Source organism: Teleopsis dalmanni, chromosome 1 (assembly GCF_002237135.1).
Source record: "Teleopsis dalmanni isolate 2A chromosome 1, ASM223713v2, whole genome shotgun sequence".
In the NCBI taxonomy this organism is placed as follows: domain Eukaryota; kingdom Metazoa; phylum Arthropoda; class Insecta; order Diptera; family Diopsidae; genus Teleopsis; species Teleopsis dalmanni.
The window spans coordinates 224774306-224790716 of record NC_051846.1 but is presented as its reverse complement, the minus strand read 5'-3'; the positions used below and the strand labels follow the sequence as shown (position 1 = coordinate 224790716).

The 16411-nt window shown below is 29.3% G+C and overlaps 1 protein-coding gene and 1 long non-coding RNA gene across 2 annotated transcripts; one reads left to right on the top strand and one right to left on the bottom strand.

Annotated features, from left to right (window-relative positions):
* Positions 1-7995: 7995 nt before the first annotated feature.
* LOC119667855 lies at positions 7996-8872 on the bottom strand. The gene is made up of 2 exons (XM_038077193.1): positions 8166-8872; positions 7996-8100 (listed from the first exon to the last, which is right to left on the bottom strand). Exons 1-2 carry the CDS (start codon positions 8752-8754, stop codon positions 8081-8083), a joined length of 609 nt encoding a protein of 202 aa, XP_037933121.1. The 5' UTR covers positions 8755-8872; the 3' UTR covers positions 7996-8080.
* Positions 8873-13232: 4360 nt separating this feature from the next.
* Positions 13233-14929, top strand: LOC119672421. Its single transcript, XR_005251895.1, has 4 exons — positions 13233-14181; positions 14243-14381; positions 14431-14788; positions 14846-14929. It is a non-coding gene; the product is annotated as an uncharacterized LOC119672421 (long non-coding RNA).
* Positions 14930-16411: the final 1482 nt, after the last annotated feature.

Below are 16411 nucleotides of genomic sequence, written 5' to 3'. Positions count from 1 at the left end.
TTTTATTGAAATTTGAAAGCAACACATAATGTTTAAAATAATTTTAATATAACATTAACAACAAATAAACTATTTATTGTGTGAAAGTTATTAGCAATTTTTATATACTTAAACGATTTAAATAGTCTATTAATATAATGTATGATATGTAGTTTTTAATATACCTGTAGTTAACGTATGATTTAATCATAACATACAACTGCAAAAATACAATTGCGTTCATTAAAATAATTATTATTTTTAATTTATATAATATAAACTTTTATTGAAAATTAATTTTGTGATGGTGTACTATTCAAATGACAGATCTACTATTAGAAAAAGTTATAAAATCAACAAAGAAATATTAAATCATTACTAATGGCGTTGATATCACTTTAATCGTAAATCTACATATAAATGTGCAAAGCTCAAAGTCACTACACCGTTGAAATAAAAAAAAAAAAACGCGTTGTAATAAATAAAAAAAACAATTATCTAGACTAAACTCAATTTTTCCTTTTACAGCATAAACAAGATTTTTTTCTTCTCGAAATAAGACTCTAGTGCCGGCTAAGTTCTAAAGGCAAGGAATGTCATCAAATTAATTTTATACAGCGGGATCAACTCAATTCTGATAAGTTTTCATGCTTTGCATGTAAGCAAAAAGTGGTGAGTTTTTATATATATTTTTATAGTCAGTATGAAAGGGTTTACACGTAAAGACAAATTATATTTCTTTATAAAGGAATAGTTGTAAAAGATATCTAAAGCGTATTCATTAAGTTTATCTGTAATATTTATTGCAACTAATTGGAAGAGTTTTTCCACTTCATTTTAAAACCCAATTCTACTCTTCAACCTATGCTTACTATATACTCGATTGACCAATAATAGAATCAATATTTTAAAATTAAATTTATTTATAACAATTTCTCTTCTATAGAATTCAAATTGTGGTAAATAAATGTTAAAAAAAATGTTGGAGTCATCGGTATTTTTAGAATTACAGGCTAACCATATCTTGTGTACAGTAGTTATAATATACAATATAGAATTTAAAAAAAGCGCTGCTTTACTCTATATTAAATAATTATATACTAAATTCAAAGGATCTTGAATGTCGTAGAACATCGCGACTCTGGCAGAAATAAGCAAGTAGAAGGAATGTTTAGTGAAGACTGGTGTATCTTTTTTAATGTAAAAACTCTTATAACTCACTAGATAATAATCTCTGCTCTGTTCTGTTGAGAAAAAGTATCTCTTAATTTGTGTTACTGTAAGAAATCTCATACCTCTCTAGATAGAGGTGAATTTTTGTCATTTTAGACGTTCTTATCTTGTTAATATATTAACACAGACTGCGGTGGCGTATCAGGCACCTCTTAGCAATCTCTGTTCTGTTCTGTTGAGAAAAAGTACCTCTAAATCTGTATTAATGTAAGAAATCTAATACCTCTCTAGATAGAGATGGCTTTCTGTCACTTTATATGTTTTTATATTGTTAATATAAAACTGAGGTGACCCATAAGGTACCCCGTTAGTAATCTCGATTCTGTTCTGTTGGAAAAAAGTGCCTCTTTGCAAAAAATTACGAGTAAGAAGGCATGTATACCACGTGGATTTTTCATCATCTTGACTAGATGAATCAATTCAGCAATATCTAATTGCTTCCTTGTCGACGCTATGACTGTTTGTCTTTGATTTTGGTCTATTTGACTTTCCATCTGTCTGTCTACGAGCTTGCCCATCTATTTGTTGGCCTACGAGTTTGACTGAATGTTTATCTGCCAACCAATTTGCAGATAAACATTTGTTTGTCTGAAGATGTGTGTGTCAATGTTAAATTTTTTGAAATAGTTCACTTTAACATCAGAGACGAAGTTAAGTCCCTTAAAATCAATAGCTCCCTTTAAAGCTTATGTTCAAATTTTCGAAAGAGCCAGACAAAATAAGAGTCATTAGACTATACGGCAAGATGAAAAATTTAAAATTTAATTTGATAAAAAGTTTTGTTTGTGAATAATAACAAATTAGATCACAAAGACAAACGCTCTCTCGTGGAAGGTGAACTTAGTGAAAGAATTAGAACCGTTGTGATATCATAGAAAACGTTTAAGAAATCTCTAGCTGACCGCATTTTGGATAGAGATACCCTATTTTAAACAGGAAAACAACCACTTTAGATATTTTGAATTGATTTGTAATATTGATCTGAAAAACTAGTGTTATTTTTTCATAATGTTGATGAGTGATTTCAGTTTTATTGTATAGATAACTGATTGGATGAATTGTTAAATTTCTTTCCTGTTTTCTTGCTCTACTGTTCGATTGCCAATTAAAATAAATCCTTTAGATAAAAAAAATTCGTTTCAAAATCCATTAAAATTTTTGTTCAACTATAAACAACTCAATTTTCGAATCAAGACTAGATGGAATACTTTTAAGGGAAAAGGAAGCACATATCAATCAAACAATTATTTTCCGCTTCCTGTAACATATTTGTGCTCAACTTGAACTTATTTGTGGTAAAACAGAAAATTCCAATTAATGTAATGTGTATTAAATATTAATGAGATCAAATATCAGGAAAAACTCATTGTTCAAGTATCTGAAAGGCAATATGAAATGGTATTCGAAACATGGAAAGTGTGTACGAGTAATTGAAAGCAACAGTTGTTGTTTTGGTACTGCTAAACCCATTTCCTATCAAATGACAGACATTGTGACAAATGTTCAGATACTTTTTCTTCTTTTGAAAAAGCGTTGGCAATGTTAAAGGCATGACAATCGAATCGACAATTTAAAGGAATTTCATGTGCAATCGCCTTTTTTTACACTTTCAATACCGATTTAAAATTATTATTGCGCAATATATAACAACGCACTTCCCCACGCAACATTTTGCTATTATTAACATTTATTTTGTCTATTGGTTGGTTTTTTATAACTTTAAAATGTAATACATAAAATGGAAAAGCTTACGGTGCTTGGAAAATAACAGTGAACTGGTTTGGTTGTTGTTTAAGGAATTCGTTTGATCTCTAATGGCAATGGTTTTCCAAAATCCAAAATACAAAATGAACCTCAAGCGTTTTTATTCTGTTAACATCAAACAACGTTCAATTGTGTGATCAAATCTGGGCTTGTCCAACATCATCAGTTTCGGCATTTGATGCAATTATGCTTTGTGCCTAAAAGTGGAGCAGACAATCCGCTGGAACTATTCAATCTTTATAAAGTAAGGCTTATTGTATACCGAAACGAAAAACATGCGTGCATTGAATAACTTGGCAAAAGAGAAGGCAAACCGGTTGACCATGTGCGTTGAGTTGAATATGTCCATCGACTGAGCCCATTCAATGTAAAGTGGCACGCTTTAGAAATGTACCACCACACGCCTCAAGCCCAGATGTAATGCATTTGCAATTTGAAATTGCAGTTTATCGAGTGGAACAAGAGCAAATTATGCGCTCAAATGGATTTTCATTTCCAAACCAATTTAAGGCTTGCATTATTTATAACGCATTTGTAGTCATTGTTTTCAAAAAAATTGCACCTTTTGTGGCTGCAATCAGACAGAATATTTTGTGACAATAAACTGCTTTAACCAAAGTACGAGTATAGACAATAATTGACTTATATTTTGGAAAATGCATATAATCCATCATTCGTTATGGCACATTGTATCTTTTTCATATGCTAAATGATATCTAAATATGCAAGCAGCAGTTGGAAATTTTAAAGGAGACTGAAAAGTATGAATATACCCAATATTTAATAATTGAAGATAGGAAATTTGAACATTGAAGAAAAAAACTTTCTTTGAAAAAATTCCTTTGTGCTATCCAAATGACTTATGGGATATCGAGAAGCACAGCAGATTTTCCCTAAAGATTCGAGCAAAACGAGTACATTTATGTACACTATTTATCATACATTCTGATAGACTATCATAAAGACTGGGAGTTTATTATTACAACTATGTTAAAAATTTGTTAAAAATGTGCGCTAAGCATGTAAGCCATTATAACGTGATGAAACATAGTCTTTTCAATAAAAGACTGAAAATAAGAGTGCGACAGGGAAGTCATCAGAAAAGTTGAAAGAAAAGGAAATATGTTTTAAAAGAGTAAAACTATAATAATGCTAGCCTTTTTTGTCAATGACACATTCTCTGCTCACAGTGAGTTTATCCCATTAGTTCCGAAGTAGAATTTAATTTGCACTGAGAGTTCATACCATTAGTTTAGAAGCAGAATATAATTTGTACTGAGACTTCATACCATTAGTTCAGTTGCAGAATATAATCTGAAAGTACTACATCGCTTGTGGAGCAAATTTCTACGAGTTTCACCTAAATATCCACCTGCCAGCTAACCAAGCAGTTAGCTTTCGTTGCATGACAATGTACTATCGTATAAAGTCATCATGCTAAGTAAAATCTTAACTAAAAAAAACACAATCATTATCTATCATCCATCGTATTCATCTGTTTCCATTCCGTGCCACTTCTGGTTCTTTATATACTATTCCAATTAACTAAAAGTATTCAACGAGTAAAGTAAAAGCAATTTCAGATTTGGGAAAGCCTGTGTAAATGGACTTTATTTTGTTGTTGCAGAAAAACGTTATATGCCGTAGAGTAGAATTTACCTTGGGAGTTACTACACTCTAATAATTTTTGATAATTAGAGATTTTTAGATCCTTTGGGACATAACGAAGTTCAACATATTCTTATAATGTCCTATTATCTTTTGTTGTTGTTGTGTCGTATACAACAACAATAGTATACTGTGGTATACAGACTAAAACACTCACTCTTCGACGAAAGTTATTCCCACTCGTAACCATTTTCGCATTACTTTGAGGAGGAATTTTTTTAAAATTGCATTTTAAACTACGCTCTTGTGGTTTTTGATCTGTACCCAAATCTTCACTTTTTCATCACTTTTTCTTAGCATCTGCATTCTTCATTACCCTAGTTTCTGATTCTTCTTTCTAGGTTTAATTTCTTCGCTTTGAGGACTTAAATAACACACGACTATATCGTTCGCCAGTTCTCTGGGTTCGCTCTCATTTTTTCCACTATATTTTCGGCATTTATTGGTCAAATTTGGGATATTATCTCTTCTTGAAATGTGAGCCACCTATGTTATTACAGTAAAGGAAGCTGTGCTCTGCGTATTCACAGTGTCCGTCACCATAAATGCAGTCGGGTAGATCCTGTCTAATAAGAAACTGTCATGACAAAGTTAAAATATCATGACAAGGAAAAATTTATAAAGAGGTTTTTTCGAACAGTAGTGAACTTTTAATTAATTGAATTTTTGGCTGATCAATTTTTGGCTGTTTCGAGTATAGTCAAATACCCATCATCAGTGGTCTTGGAAATAATTCTTGTATTTAATTATTCGTAAATAATTATTTTTTTTTTTGGAAATTGCAAGTACCAGGATTCGAACTCGGGTCCTGGAAAAATTTGGTAATAAAATGTAATAAAAAATGGAAGACTATAATAAATATTACTACAAAAAAATTTAATAATTGATATAAATTGTTCGTAATAAAATTTTTGATGTATTTATTGTTAATTTAATTTAATGTGCAAACTACAAAAACATCCTAAATGGCTTACAATTAATTTTTTAATATGAAATATTACAAAAAAATTTATTGTACATATAATTCCGAGGTTTTAGCTTTAAATTAAAATTTCATTTTGAGCAAAAAATGAACTTTTTCAATAAAATGAATATTGTTTGGCTTAGTGATATATCACAGTAATAAAATTCAAAACAAAACATGAATTTCCATAGAAAACTGTAATTGAAAATGGATATTTCCATATTTTTGTCCAGTCTGGATAGTAACATTTATGAGGCTTTTTTTAACGCGAAATACAATATTTTGATTCTATTTAAGGCAAAATTTCTTTCGATACGTAAAAGTGACATTTCAATGAAAAATTATGATTTCAAAAAAAAAAAATAATATTGTGCTAGAATGATGTATATGCAAAAATTTAAATTAAAAATAAATCAAATAATACAAAGGACATTTGAAGTATTTTGTTTAAAATTTTAAAAATAAAACTTTCAGGGATCAAATAATAACACAAAAAATAGTATTATTTAAGAAAACAATTTCAAATAAAAAAAAAATTACTTTAATATATTTTAAAATATATTTATATATATATATCTTATTATATAAAAAATGTTTTTTTCTTCTTTCAATTTTGCACGTCGTTGCGTGAAAAGGACTAATATAAATTACATTTACCCTTAATGCTTCGCTGAATTTGAACGCCTGCAGTAAATAATTCAATGCATTGTGAGAAACGATAATTTAAAACTCTGGGAAATCCTTAAGAGAAACATTTTTCTTTGAATAAAAAATTTAAAACATTATTTACAAACCATTTTCTGCTACTTTGAGTCAGTTTAACAATTTTATTAGATTTTTTTTACAACAACAACAACAACAACAACAACAAAATTGTTCAGTCGTAAAATATTCTAACGGGAGTGTAAATTGGCAGCGGTTAACTTTTCCTAGGTGAATATATTGGAAAAGTTTATATAAAATTTTAAAAAAATTGAAACACAAAAAAAGATTAAAGCACTTAAGATTCAAGTTTTTTATGAGATTATAGATATGGAATAAAAAATAAAAACTTAATGTTCCTAATTAATTTCCACTTTTATCCTTAAAGACAGCATTACCTTACCACACTTTAAATGTAGTTCAGTATCATGGTAGTAAACCTTAATCTTATTTATAGTAATGAACCCATCACTACAGAACTCTTATTCTTTTCTTAAACACTCCAGATGTTGCTGACAAAAACGGTTTCGAACACGATACCCATTTGCCAGAATTTGTCAATTTGTGTGCCTAAACCTTCAGTTATATGCAAATTGTAGTTTTGTCACTGTCATGGCTCCATAAACACTTACCCATATCTATATTATAGCCTTTCGCTAAAAAACAGAGATATACGGAGAGATCTGTATTTTTAGCTTTTAGTTACAATTATAGTTATCTGAATTTTAATTTTTATTTTTATTTTTTTATTTTTGTTATTTTCGCACTTCCATTTAATTATTTTTATCAGTTTGCGGATGGGGGTTAAGTATGCCACCGGATGGATTATAGTCTATAGGGCTAAGTATATAACTTTTTGTTTTGGCACTTCTCTGGTGACAAATCATGTCATTAGGCAATACACAGTGGGCATGGGTCGATAGCAATGTAAGTACTATGGACCCATGATAGAGACTAAACTCCAGTTAGCAGATAACTGGAGGTTTGGACACTTAAATAGACAATTTCAGAAAATCTTAATATATAATATTCCTCAGTGTATCTTATGTTTAAGCCTTCTACAATCATCTATATCAATAGTTTATTGAAGATATTGTAAAACAATATTTTCTATTTTAGCAACGATCTGATGTGGTTACAAATTTTGAACGTCACTTAACCGGATCTTCTGCAATGATCTTGTAGAACAATGCCCTCCATTTTTGCGAGATCTGATGCATGCCTTCTGTTTTTGAAGGAATAGGATGAGCTACCTTTTTAGGTATGCACTTTTAATACCATCAAAAATTTTTTAGAAATAATAAAAGTACAGTCAAATTTTCCATTACCAATAAAAAACACTGACACCTTAACTTCAAATCAATTGTATACAAAAAATAAATTGACAGATAAAATGTAATACAGTAGACAATCTGTACGATTATCAATTATTTGATCGTGAGTTATTTAAAGGGTCAGTTATTTCGAATTCTTACAATCGAGGGTCTATTTTAATAGCTAAGTTCTTATGAATTATCAAATATTAGACTACCGTCGAATTTTTTTTAAATAGCATAATATATGCATTCATATTTTTTTATTTAAAGTGTAAAATGATTTTGTATATAACTAAATATATACAAATATATAAAACAAAAGAAGATTTTTATATAAATGAATATTACTATCAATAAATATTGCTTTCTAATTCTTTAAAATAAAAAAAAATTAAAATTTATTAATGATTTCGATTTAGCTTCGTATCGAAAAAAAATACTTCAACACTTTCGATTATTCAGTCATCAATTCATCTTAAAATAAAATACATAAAATTTTTTTTTTAAAATTATAAAAACTATACATATTTTCTACATACCTATTTCAGAATCATCTGTCTCTGAATGACTTGGGTCATCACTTCGATTATCATCCGAACGCGTACACATACGATGTAGAGATTTCACTGAACGAATAAAAATGGACTGGATTGCACTTAAATTGTGAGGATCTGTGTTCTGATGTTTTATGAAATTGATGAAACATTTCACACTTTCGATAATTTTTTCTTTGATAGGTTTAGTGGCATATATTCCGCACATGAATACCACACAAATCAACAAAGATCCAAAAAGTGTAGGATATTTTTGTACATCAGTTGTGGGAATAAAAATAAATTCGTTAGTACAATAAGAACAAAGTACAGCAAAAGTGCATTCGGACACAAAAAAACCGATCCAGAGTTTTATTAGAAAAACTATTAGTGCTCCAAACTTAGAATTAGAACATCTACTGAGCCAAATACCAAGAACACGATTACAAATCAATTGAACTCCCATCACAAAAGCGGTTGAATATACCAGAGGCACGTAGTGGGCACAGTTTTCTGGAGAAAATACTGTTTCGAAAAAATGACATATTTCTACCAGGCCTATTAGCAGATAGTCCATGTACTGTTTACAAGTCATAGTTTGAAAATTTTCACTTTCAAGTACGCATAAATAATTATACTCGTTTGTGTTTTAATCTTAAAAATATAAATTTGTACTTCGTATTTAATGTGAAACGAACTGTATAAATTTCTTAGACCAAATGATATATTGTAAAAAAAAATTAAATAAAAATTACATCAATTTTTAGATAAAAAACTCAGAGATAAATTGATTTTAATTCAGAAAAAGTAAAAAAAAAATTGAAATATATTTTGGTCAACTGAAGATCTTCTTAAACCATAGCTTATATTTTTGGGATGATTTTTGGGATGATTTTTGGTGTTTCGTAGTATTTACTGTATCTACTTTAATATCGTCTATTAAAGTAGATTGCATTCAGGACTTTTTCCTGATGCAATTATTTTCATCTGTGAGGTTGGTTGTCTGTGAGGTCTGAATTTAAATTGTTCCCGAGCTAAATAATGAAGTACTAAACATCATTCTTGATACAGTTATACTATACCAGAAAAACATAGACAAATTTTCAAATACTTTTTTCATTTATTTATTTAATACAAAACATTAGAATAAAAAGTATCAGTTCCTAAAATCATTTACTAAAGTTATTAAGTCATTGATTAATAATGTCGAAGAAAATATGTGTAAATAATTTTTATTTCCGTTACTAGAGAGCATTAAAATCATTAAAACTACCTGTTAAAAATGAAAGAAATCTTCATGCCCAGTCATGGAGCTAGAAAAATCCGAATACTGAGATCCTCATTTTAATAACTAAACGAAAAAGGATCTATCTAAAAAATCTAAATTTATCATTTTCATTATTAAAGGAAAAAGGAGCTGATAATTTATATTTAGAAATCTAAATTTTTTTAACCCAAACCGCAAGAATATTGAATAGAATAGTGACGGAAGAAAGTTGAAATTATGAAGGAAGTGAATAAATATAGGAGGAATAAATATCAGTAAAAGGTTATCATGCATAAACTCTATGATTAGGTCTGTGAAGACCACGTTCGCAGATTAATATGATAGCAGCAACGAATTGAACTTGATTGAAATAAAATGACAGATATTGGGCAGGACTTTGGCCCTATAGCTAAAATGATTCTCGACGGTTAGAGCCCAGCCGGATGAGGATTTTATTCTTTTTAGTTTAAGCATAAGCTACGGAATTATAGAAAAGCTTGTCGATAAGTTTATATTAATTATGAGACCTTTGCACATATAAATGAAGAAAATTTTTCACTTTAAACGGAACTGATTAACAAATCATCAATGAAAAGCAGATGCATGAGTTTATAGTTAAATTTATTATGCCTTTGAATGACTTTTTTTAGATTAATATGTCTGATGGTAGTACATTGGGTGCCTTAACGGACGTGAAGTATTACGATGTACTTGAGCATGAACACAACATAGAGGTATTCAAACTTCTTAACAATCTGAATTAAGGTATTAGTGATGCATTTCATGTATTTTTTAGCTAAGTACAATCACTAACGCCATGTTTTTCGAGATAACTAAACAAATTGGTATACTAAATTATATTAGAAAGAGAAAGCTTTATCAGCCTTATAATGGAATCCTGCTGGATCAAGAAGAAGACAACGTTCAAAGATAATATGGAGGTGAACAATACTCACCGAAATATCCAAATCGTTTAACGAGCTCAGATACATCACACGGAATAAAGACAATTGCGAACTTTTTGTAGAAACACAAAGTTCTTAGATATGTGACCGGTTTGTAATTGTATGTACTGTATGTATTGTATGTATATGTTGGAACATATAATAACAATAAATAATATAATAACAAAGCAATTTATTTAATACTCTTTATGATTTTTACACCAAAAACTTATAATATGTATTATTCGTACGATTTCTTCCCATAAAATATATTTTTATTGCAAACATTAAAATATTAAACACATAAACTTATCAAAATAAGCTGTTGCTTAAGTCCTTACCTAAGAAGAAGACTTAAGCCATTCAGTTGTCATAAATTCAAATTCAGCATACACAGCGTATAAGTAACATTAAATATCTCATCATTTTGATATTGTGCGTTCAGTGAAGTGTATAAATAATAATTTTCCATGACATATACGCAAACGTAAATAAAAACAGAATTTTTAACAAAATTGCTTTTTCAATAAAAACATTCTATGAAAATCTAACATGTTTTGTTTCTGATAATTTCTACTTGCCACCACACATAGAGTAGAGCAAAACACCTGTGGCAACCACAAAGGAAAACATGCCAGACGCTTAACGCATATTTATATGATTTACTGATACCTCCCAAACCAGGTGGTGAATCCATTCAATGTCAATACTAATAGAAACAACGTAACAGCAACATTGTAAACAACACACCAATTCAGATTGAATAAGAAATCTCATAAAATTTATTAAGGAGAAATCTTACTCATCCCCAAACCCGGTGCGCCTCTGTTCGCTCGTGTTTTATGGCGTATATACATGAGTGCATATTGTGTATTAGAGATCAAAAATGAATCGAACCAGAAATTAATGGCGAAATCGATTCATAAATTATGTACTAAGAGTTTCTAGCCATGACAATATTTCCCAATGAGCTTTCGACAAGTACGAGTAGCCGAAATTGCTATAGATAATTCAGACATGAGATCACGTACGCTTAAGTGCTTCGCTTGTGGGTTTATTGGAGAGTGTCAGTGTATCGAGGAGTTTGGGTCTATCAATTGAAATTTGAGTATTTACTTGTTTTTGTTTTTGGCTAAAGGTGCGTTGAAGTGGAAAACAAAAATTCATTCATACACAATGTTATCATCAACAAAATAGGAGGAGTGATTATAGTTCTAATTGGTTTCACCAATTACTTTACTATGTTTATCAAAGTAATGTAATTTATACATAATTCTTTAGTATTGTATGTGTAGTAATGTACTGGAATGTTTAATCAACGTTTTGGCTAAAAAAATAACTAAAATGATTAGTTTTTCAATATTATTATCAAGAGCACTAAGGGTTAGTTTATTAATGCGTAACTAAATGGTGATTTGTAAATAAATTGACATTTACAGACATTTATAACATTTATATATATATAAATTAATTATTTTTTTATAATAAAACTCAGTTTTTTGGTTACGTGTAGTCACCTCAACACACCAAGTTGAGAGCTACGCAGACCAAACGGAACTTTTCCAGACAAACAAGTTGATGTTCCGTTTGGCAGTAATCCGGCGATCGTATAACATCGCATGGTTATGCCGTTGACGAAATTAAGTGTTGGGGCCGAATTTGAGACGCGGCTGTTAACTTATATACCTTCTGCTCAAAAAGGATTTTGTTGTTTGTTAACTACTCCTTAAGTAATAGACCTTTTTCAAAAATTTTTTGTTATGTTATGTTGGTACACCCTTTCTTGACATATTTACAGCAGCTGTTAATGTAAGATTACCATAAGCACATTTAGCGATTTTTACTATGGACAATTCTTGTTGTACGCGATTTTTTGACCAAACACTGCACCACTGTCATCGCTCAGGCATCATATTCGCCAGATCTGGATCCGTGCGACTTTTTCCTGTTCCCGAAACTCAAATTGCTCCTTCGTGGCAAGCGTTTTGAGTCGATTGAATCGGTAAAAGAGAATTCGCTGAATGAACTAAAAGCCATACCTTAACGGGTCTACGAAAAGTGTATGAAAGATTGGGTTAAGCGTTGGCATATGTGTATCGCTTCAGATGGAGCATATTTTGAAGGAGATAAAATAAATTTGGAATAAAATTTAAATTTGTGTGTTTTATTTACAAAATCCGGTTGAATTTATGTAGTACTTTTTGAGCAGAAGGTATATATGTCTTTATAAAGATATTTTAAGTCTCCAACAACAAAGACTAAACTAAGATATATTGGCAGATGAATATATCTTACGATATGAAGAACAAAAGATCTTTCTTAATTTTAAACAATAACTCATATGATTCTCTAGTGTTATTATACTTTCAGTAATAATTTTTATTTTAACCTATTTTTACCCTGTAAATACACAACTTAAATGTGAATTATACAATTGGCTTAAAATTATATTTTTTTATTCTTTTTTGTTAATAACTTCTAATAGCTTATAGGACCTTTATGACTCTCTTGAATCTTAATCTCTTTGCTACTGTTGTATATATTTGTATATAACTTCATATTTGACATGGAACTGTCTCTATAGATTGTTCATAGTGGCATACACATCTTCATTTACGTTAAAATCCGCCTTTATATAGTATCAAGTACATGAATCTATTACACATTTGGTGCATACCTCTACTACGTAGAATTTTCCAGATGAATTTCTATTCGGACTGAATTATAAAAGTTCATACATATATTGAATATATATTTTTTATAAAAAATAAAATCGACAGCATTAGAAAATAAAGTCAATAAAAATAAATTTAAAAAAATTTGAACATTTTCATGTCATATAAAAATGTTTTACTATTGAACTATAGTTTCAAAATTTTTTACTAATAAACAAATTCGTTACAAACTTCTGACCAAAAGAGCTTTCAAAATGCTTGGCAAAATTTTGAAAATTGTGGAGAAGAACTATATTGATATTCTAATGGTGTCTGGCGTTTTGGTATATTCATTTTTGCAGTTACCAGTCATCGCTAAAAGTGGTTTCATCACAATTCTAGCAGTTTCTATGTTTACAATAGGAATACTTGGAATTTTGTATCAGATTTCTGCTGGTAGCATGCCTGAAAGAGATTTCGCTGGCAGGGATGTACCAGCGATTATATATGTGTATGTTGCTGACTTATGTATAACACTTATTGTTGCAAATTTTATTACAAACCTTTTTTGCTTAATGTGTCTGGAAGATTCGGTAAATACTACGGAAATAATAAACACTTCGCTTTCTCTTGGAAACAGTACGATTTTCTATCCAATAGAGACTCAAATACCCACAAAAATTGGTTCCATAATTGCTAGTATGGCGTTTGTCATCGGTCTAATTCCGTATTACAAGGAAGTTATGAATTTTGATTTATTGTTTATTTTCGCAAATCTCAATGAGAATCAATTATCTGATGTAATAGGTCATATTAAAAGTTTACAACAAGAAAATGCTATACAAGATAGAAGTTATAAGATCTGTCAGTACGGATATTTTCCAATTTACTACGTTCTTTCAACTAATCCTGATGGCGAGAGCGCAGCACTTTCGCTACACAGTATTATGACAATGAGAATACTTCTTGTATAATTTGTATAAAATTTCTTTTAATTTTATACAATAAAAAAAAAATTTAAATCAATTGCACAAACTATACATAAAGAAATAATGTGGCAATAAAAAAGGATGTGCAATGATGAATAAAAACAACTTAAGAAATGATGTATAAGTGATTTGATAATGAAACATTTTATTGGACAATATTTGTTAAAGGTAAAAAAATTACTAATCCGAATTAACACTTCTATTTCGAACAAATATTTTTTTAAGGTAGATTGTTATCGTATATATAGAAGAACTTCCAGAATCGTATTCATTGTAAGTGACATCATCCCAGAGCAAGGCATGTTCAGTTTAGAGTACTGGTAAATAGCGGAAACGTTTTTAGTAAAAGTTGGGCCATAGTACTCAAAGTATAAATAATTTCACTTTTCCAATCATTTCATAACAAAATGTTTTTAGATTATATATATTGCTGAATAGCGGAAAAGTTTCATGAAAGTTCAATTAATGAAATTTAGATAAAAGTTCTTAATGTCGAAGGACTTGTACTCTTGTTACAATTGATCAGATGTGTACTCAAAATAATTTTACAAGATTTTACGATATTTATTTATGTCAAATGGAACTTTACTGGTGATTTTTGGATGACGAACTAAAACAAACATTTCCACATTATATACAGAATGCTTTAAGATAGTTTTGATGTCCTTAGAACAAGACAGAGCAATTAATATAAAGAAACCTATATTCCAGCCTATATTCCAACCTGAAGTTTTCTAGCTTTTTCGTAAACCGGAACAAGTACTCCATGTTGCAGGTAATATATGTTCAGTATTCGCTTTGTTTCTAATGAATACATTAATCACCATATTAGATAAACTTCTAGGCATATTGGCTATTGTTGCATTATCGTTTAAGCTGTATTGTACCACTAAATAAAAAAGACTCTTAAAATAAATCTGAGATATTTTGGAGCTTATAATATAAAAATATAAATAGTTAAAGAATATTTTAAAAACCGAGGACACCGACTAAAATTTTGTTGCAATTACTATATTTTTAAAGATTTCTATTATAGATATTATTTATAATTATTACAGTAATAAACTCCATTCTATTTTTAAAAAAAATCAGACTTTTTATAGCTCTAAATAAAGTATAATGAATTATATTTTTATTATATACTAACTAGCAAGCAAACATTAAATAATATATTAAATTGGTATTGATTTATAATACCATAAATATAATATTGATTATAATAGTTGCAATCTCAAAAAAATGTTAAAAGAATCTTAATAACGTCATTAACTAAACGAATCATTATATTTTTCGAGATTCTTCAAATTTTTAACTAAAATGATAAACAGTATATTGATTGATAAATAAGGCTTGCGGGTATATATAGTATTTATCTGATATCAGTTAGTCTTTTTGAACATCAATGGAGTAGAAGATGCACCATCTCGATGCCTTTATAGATATAAACACGTTTCATGAACCGTATTTGGGGTCTAAGTTCATTTTGCAAAACTTTTATACAATAAATCTTTGTTTGGTGTATGGGTCGGGTCATTCTTTTACAAATCGGAGGGATTTTGGCAAAAAATGACCTCATCACCTTCGATTTGGCTAAAATTTTTTTTATGAGCTCTTTTTATAAAATAAGAAGATCCGTAACTCGGAAAAAATTTTGTATTTTTTTTCTAGAAGATATGGATCTTAAAAATCGGCATTATAAACACATTTTCAAATAGCCATATCTCAGGCTATATAAAAGCTATATATGATATACCATAAATGAATTGATTGAACTTTTAAGAAATAATTTAAACAATTAAGATTGTTTATATTTAAGTACTAAAATATTAATCGTTAAATTACATAAAAACATTTTCTTCATTTTTCTTCTTCATTTTATATTTTATTTAGATTCAGTTTAAGTTTCACTAAGAATTAAAAATTTTCGGGATGGCAATATTTTTTGAATTAACATTTACTTGGCGTTTTAATACCATATTCGTCGCAAAAAACCCTATACCCTTGTATCCAACTGGATCCATCCAGTTGAGTTTATGTTGTTAAACAAATTTTACTGATGAGTAGCTTGACAGACTTTTCAAAAAGTCTGTTCCTTTCTCTGTTAGTCAAAACTGAGTCACAGAAAAATTATTATATGTTTGTATACCTATTGTCTATTTTTCGTTTAAGTTTCCGCAACTTTTATAATAAGTGTTGAATGGAAGGCACAGTTTCTATGCGTGGGATTCTTATAAGCAAACAACCAGAAAGAACTGCAATGAGCCTGACAGTATGGTTTTGGTCCCTTTTAGTTTCATGGTTTTATTATATGAGGAATTACTGAAATGGAAGAACTTGACTCTAGTTGATATTAATGAACTCATCAGTCGTGGATATGATTACGATTGTTTCTAAGACT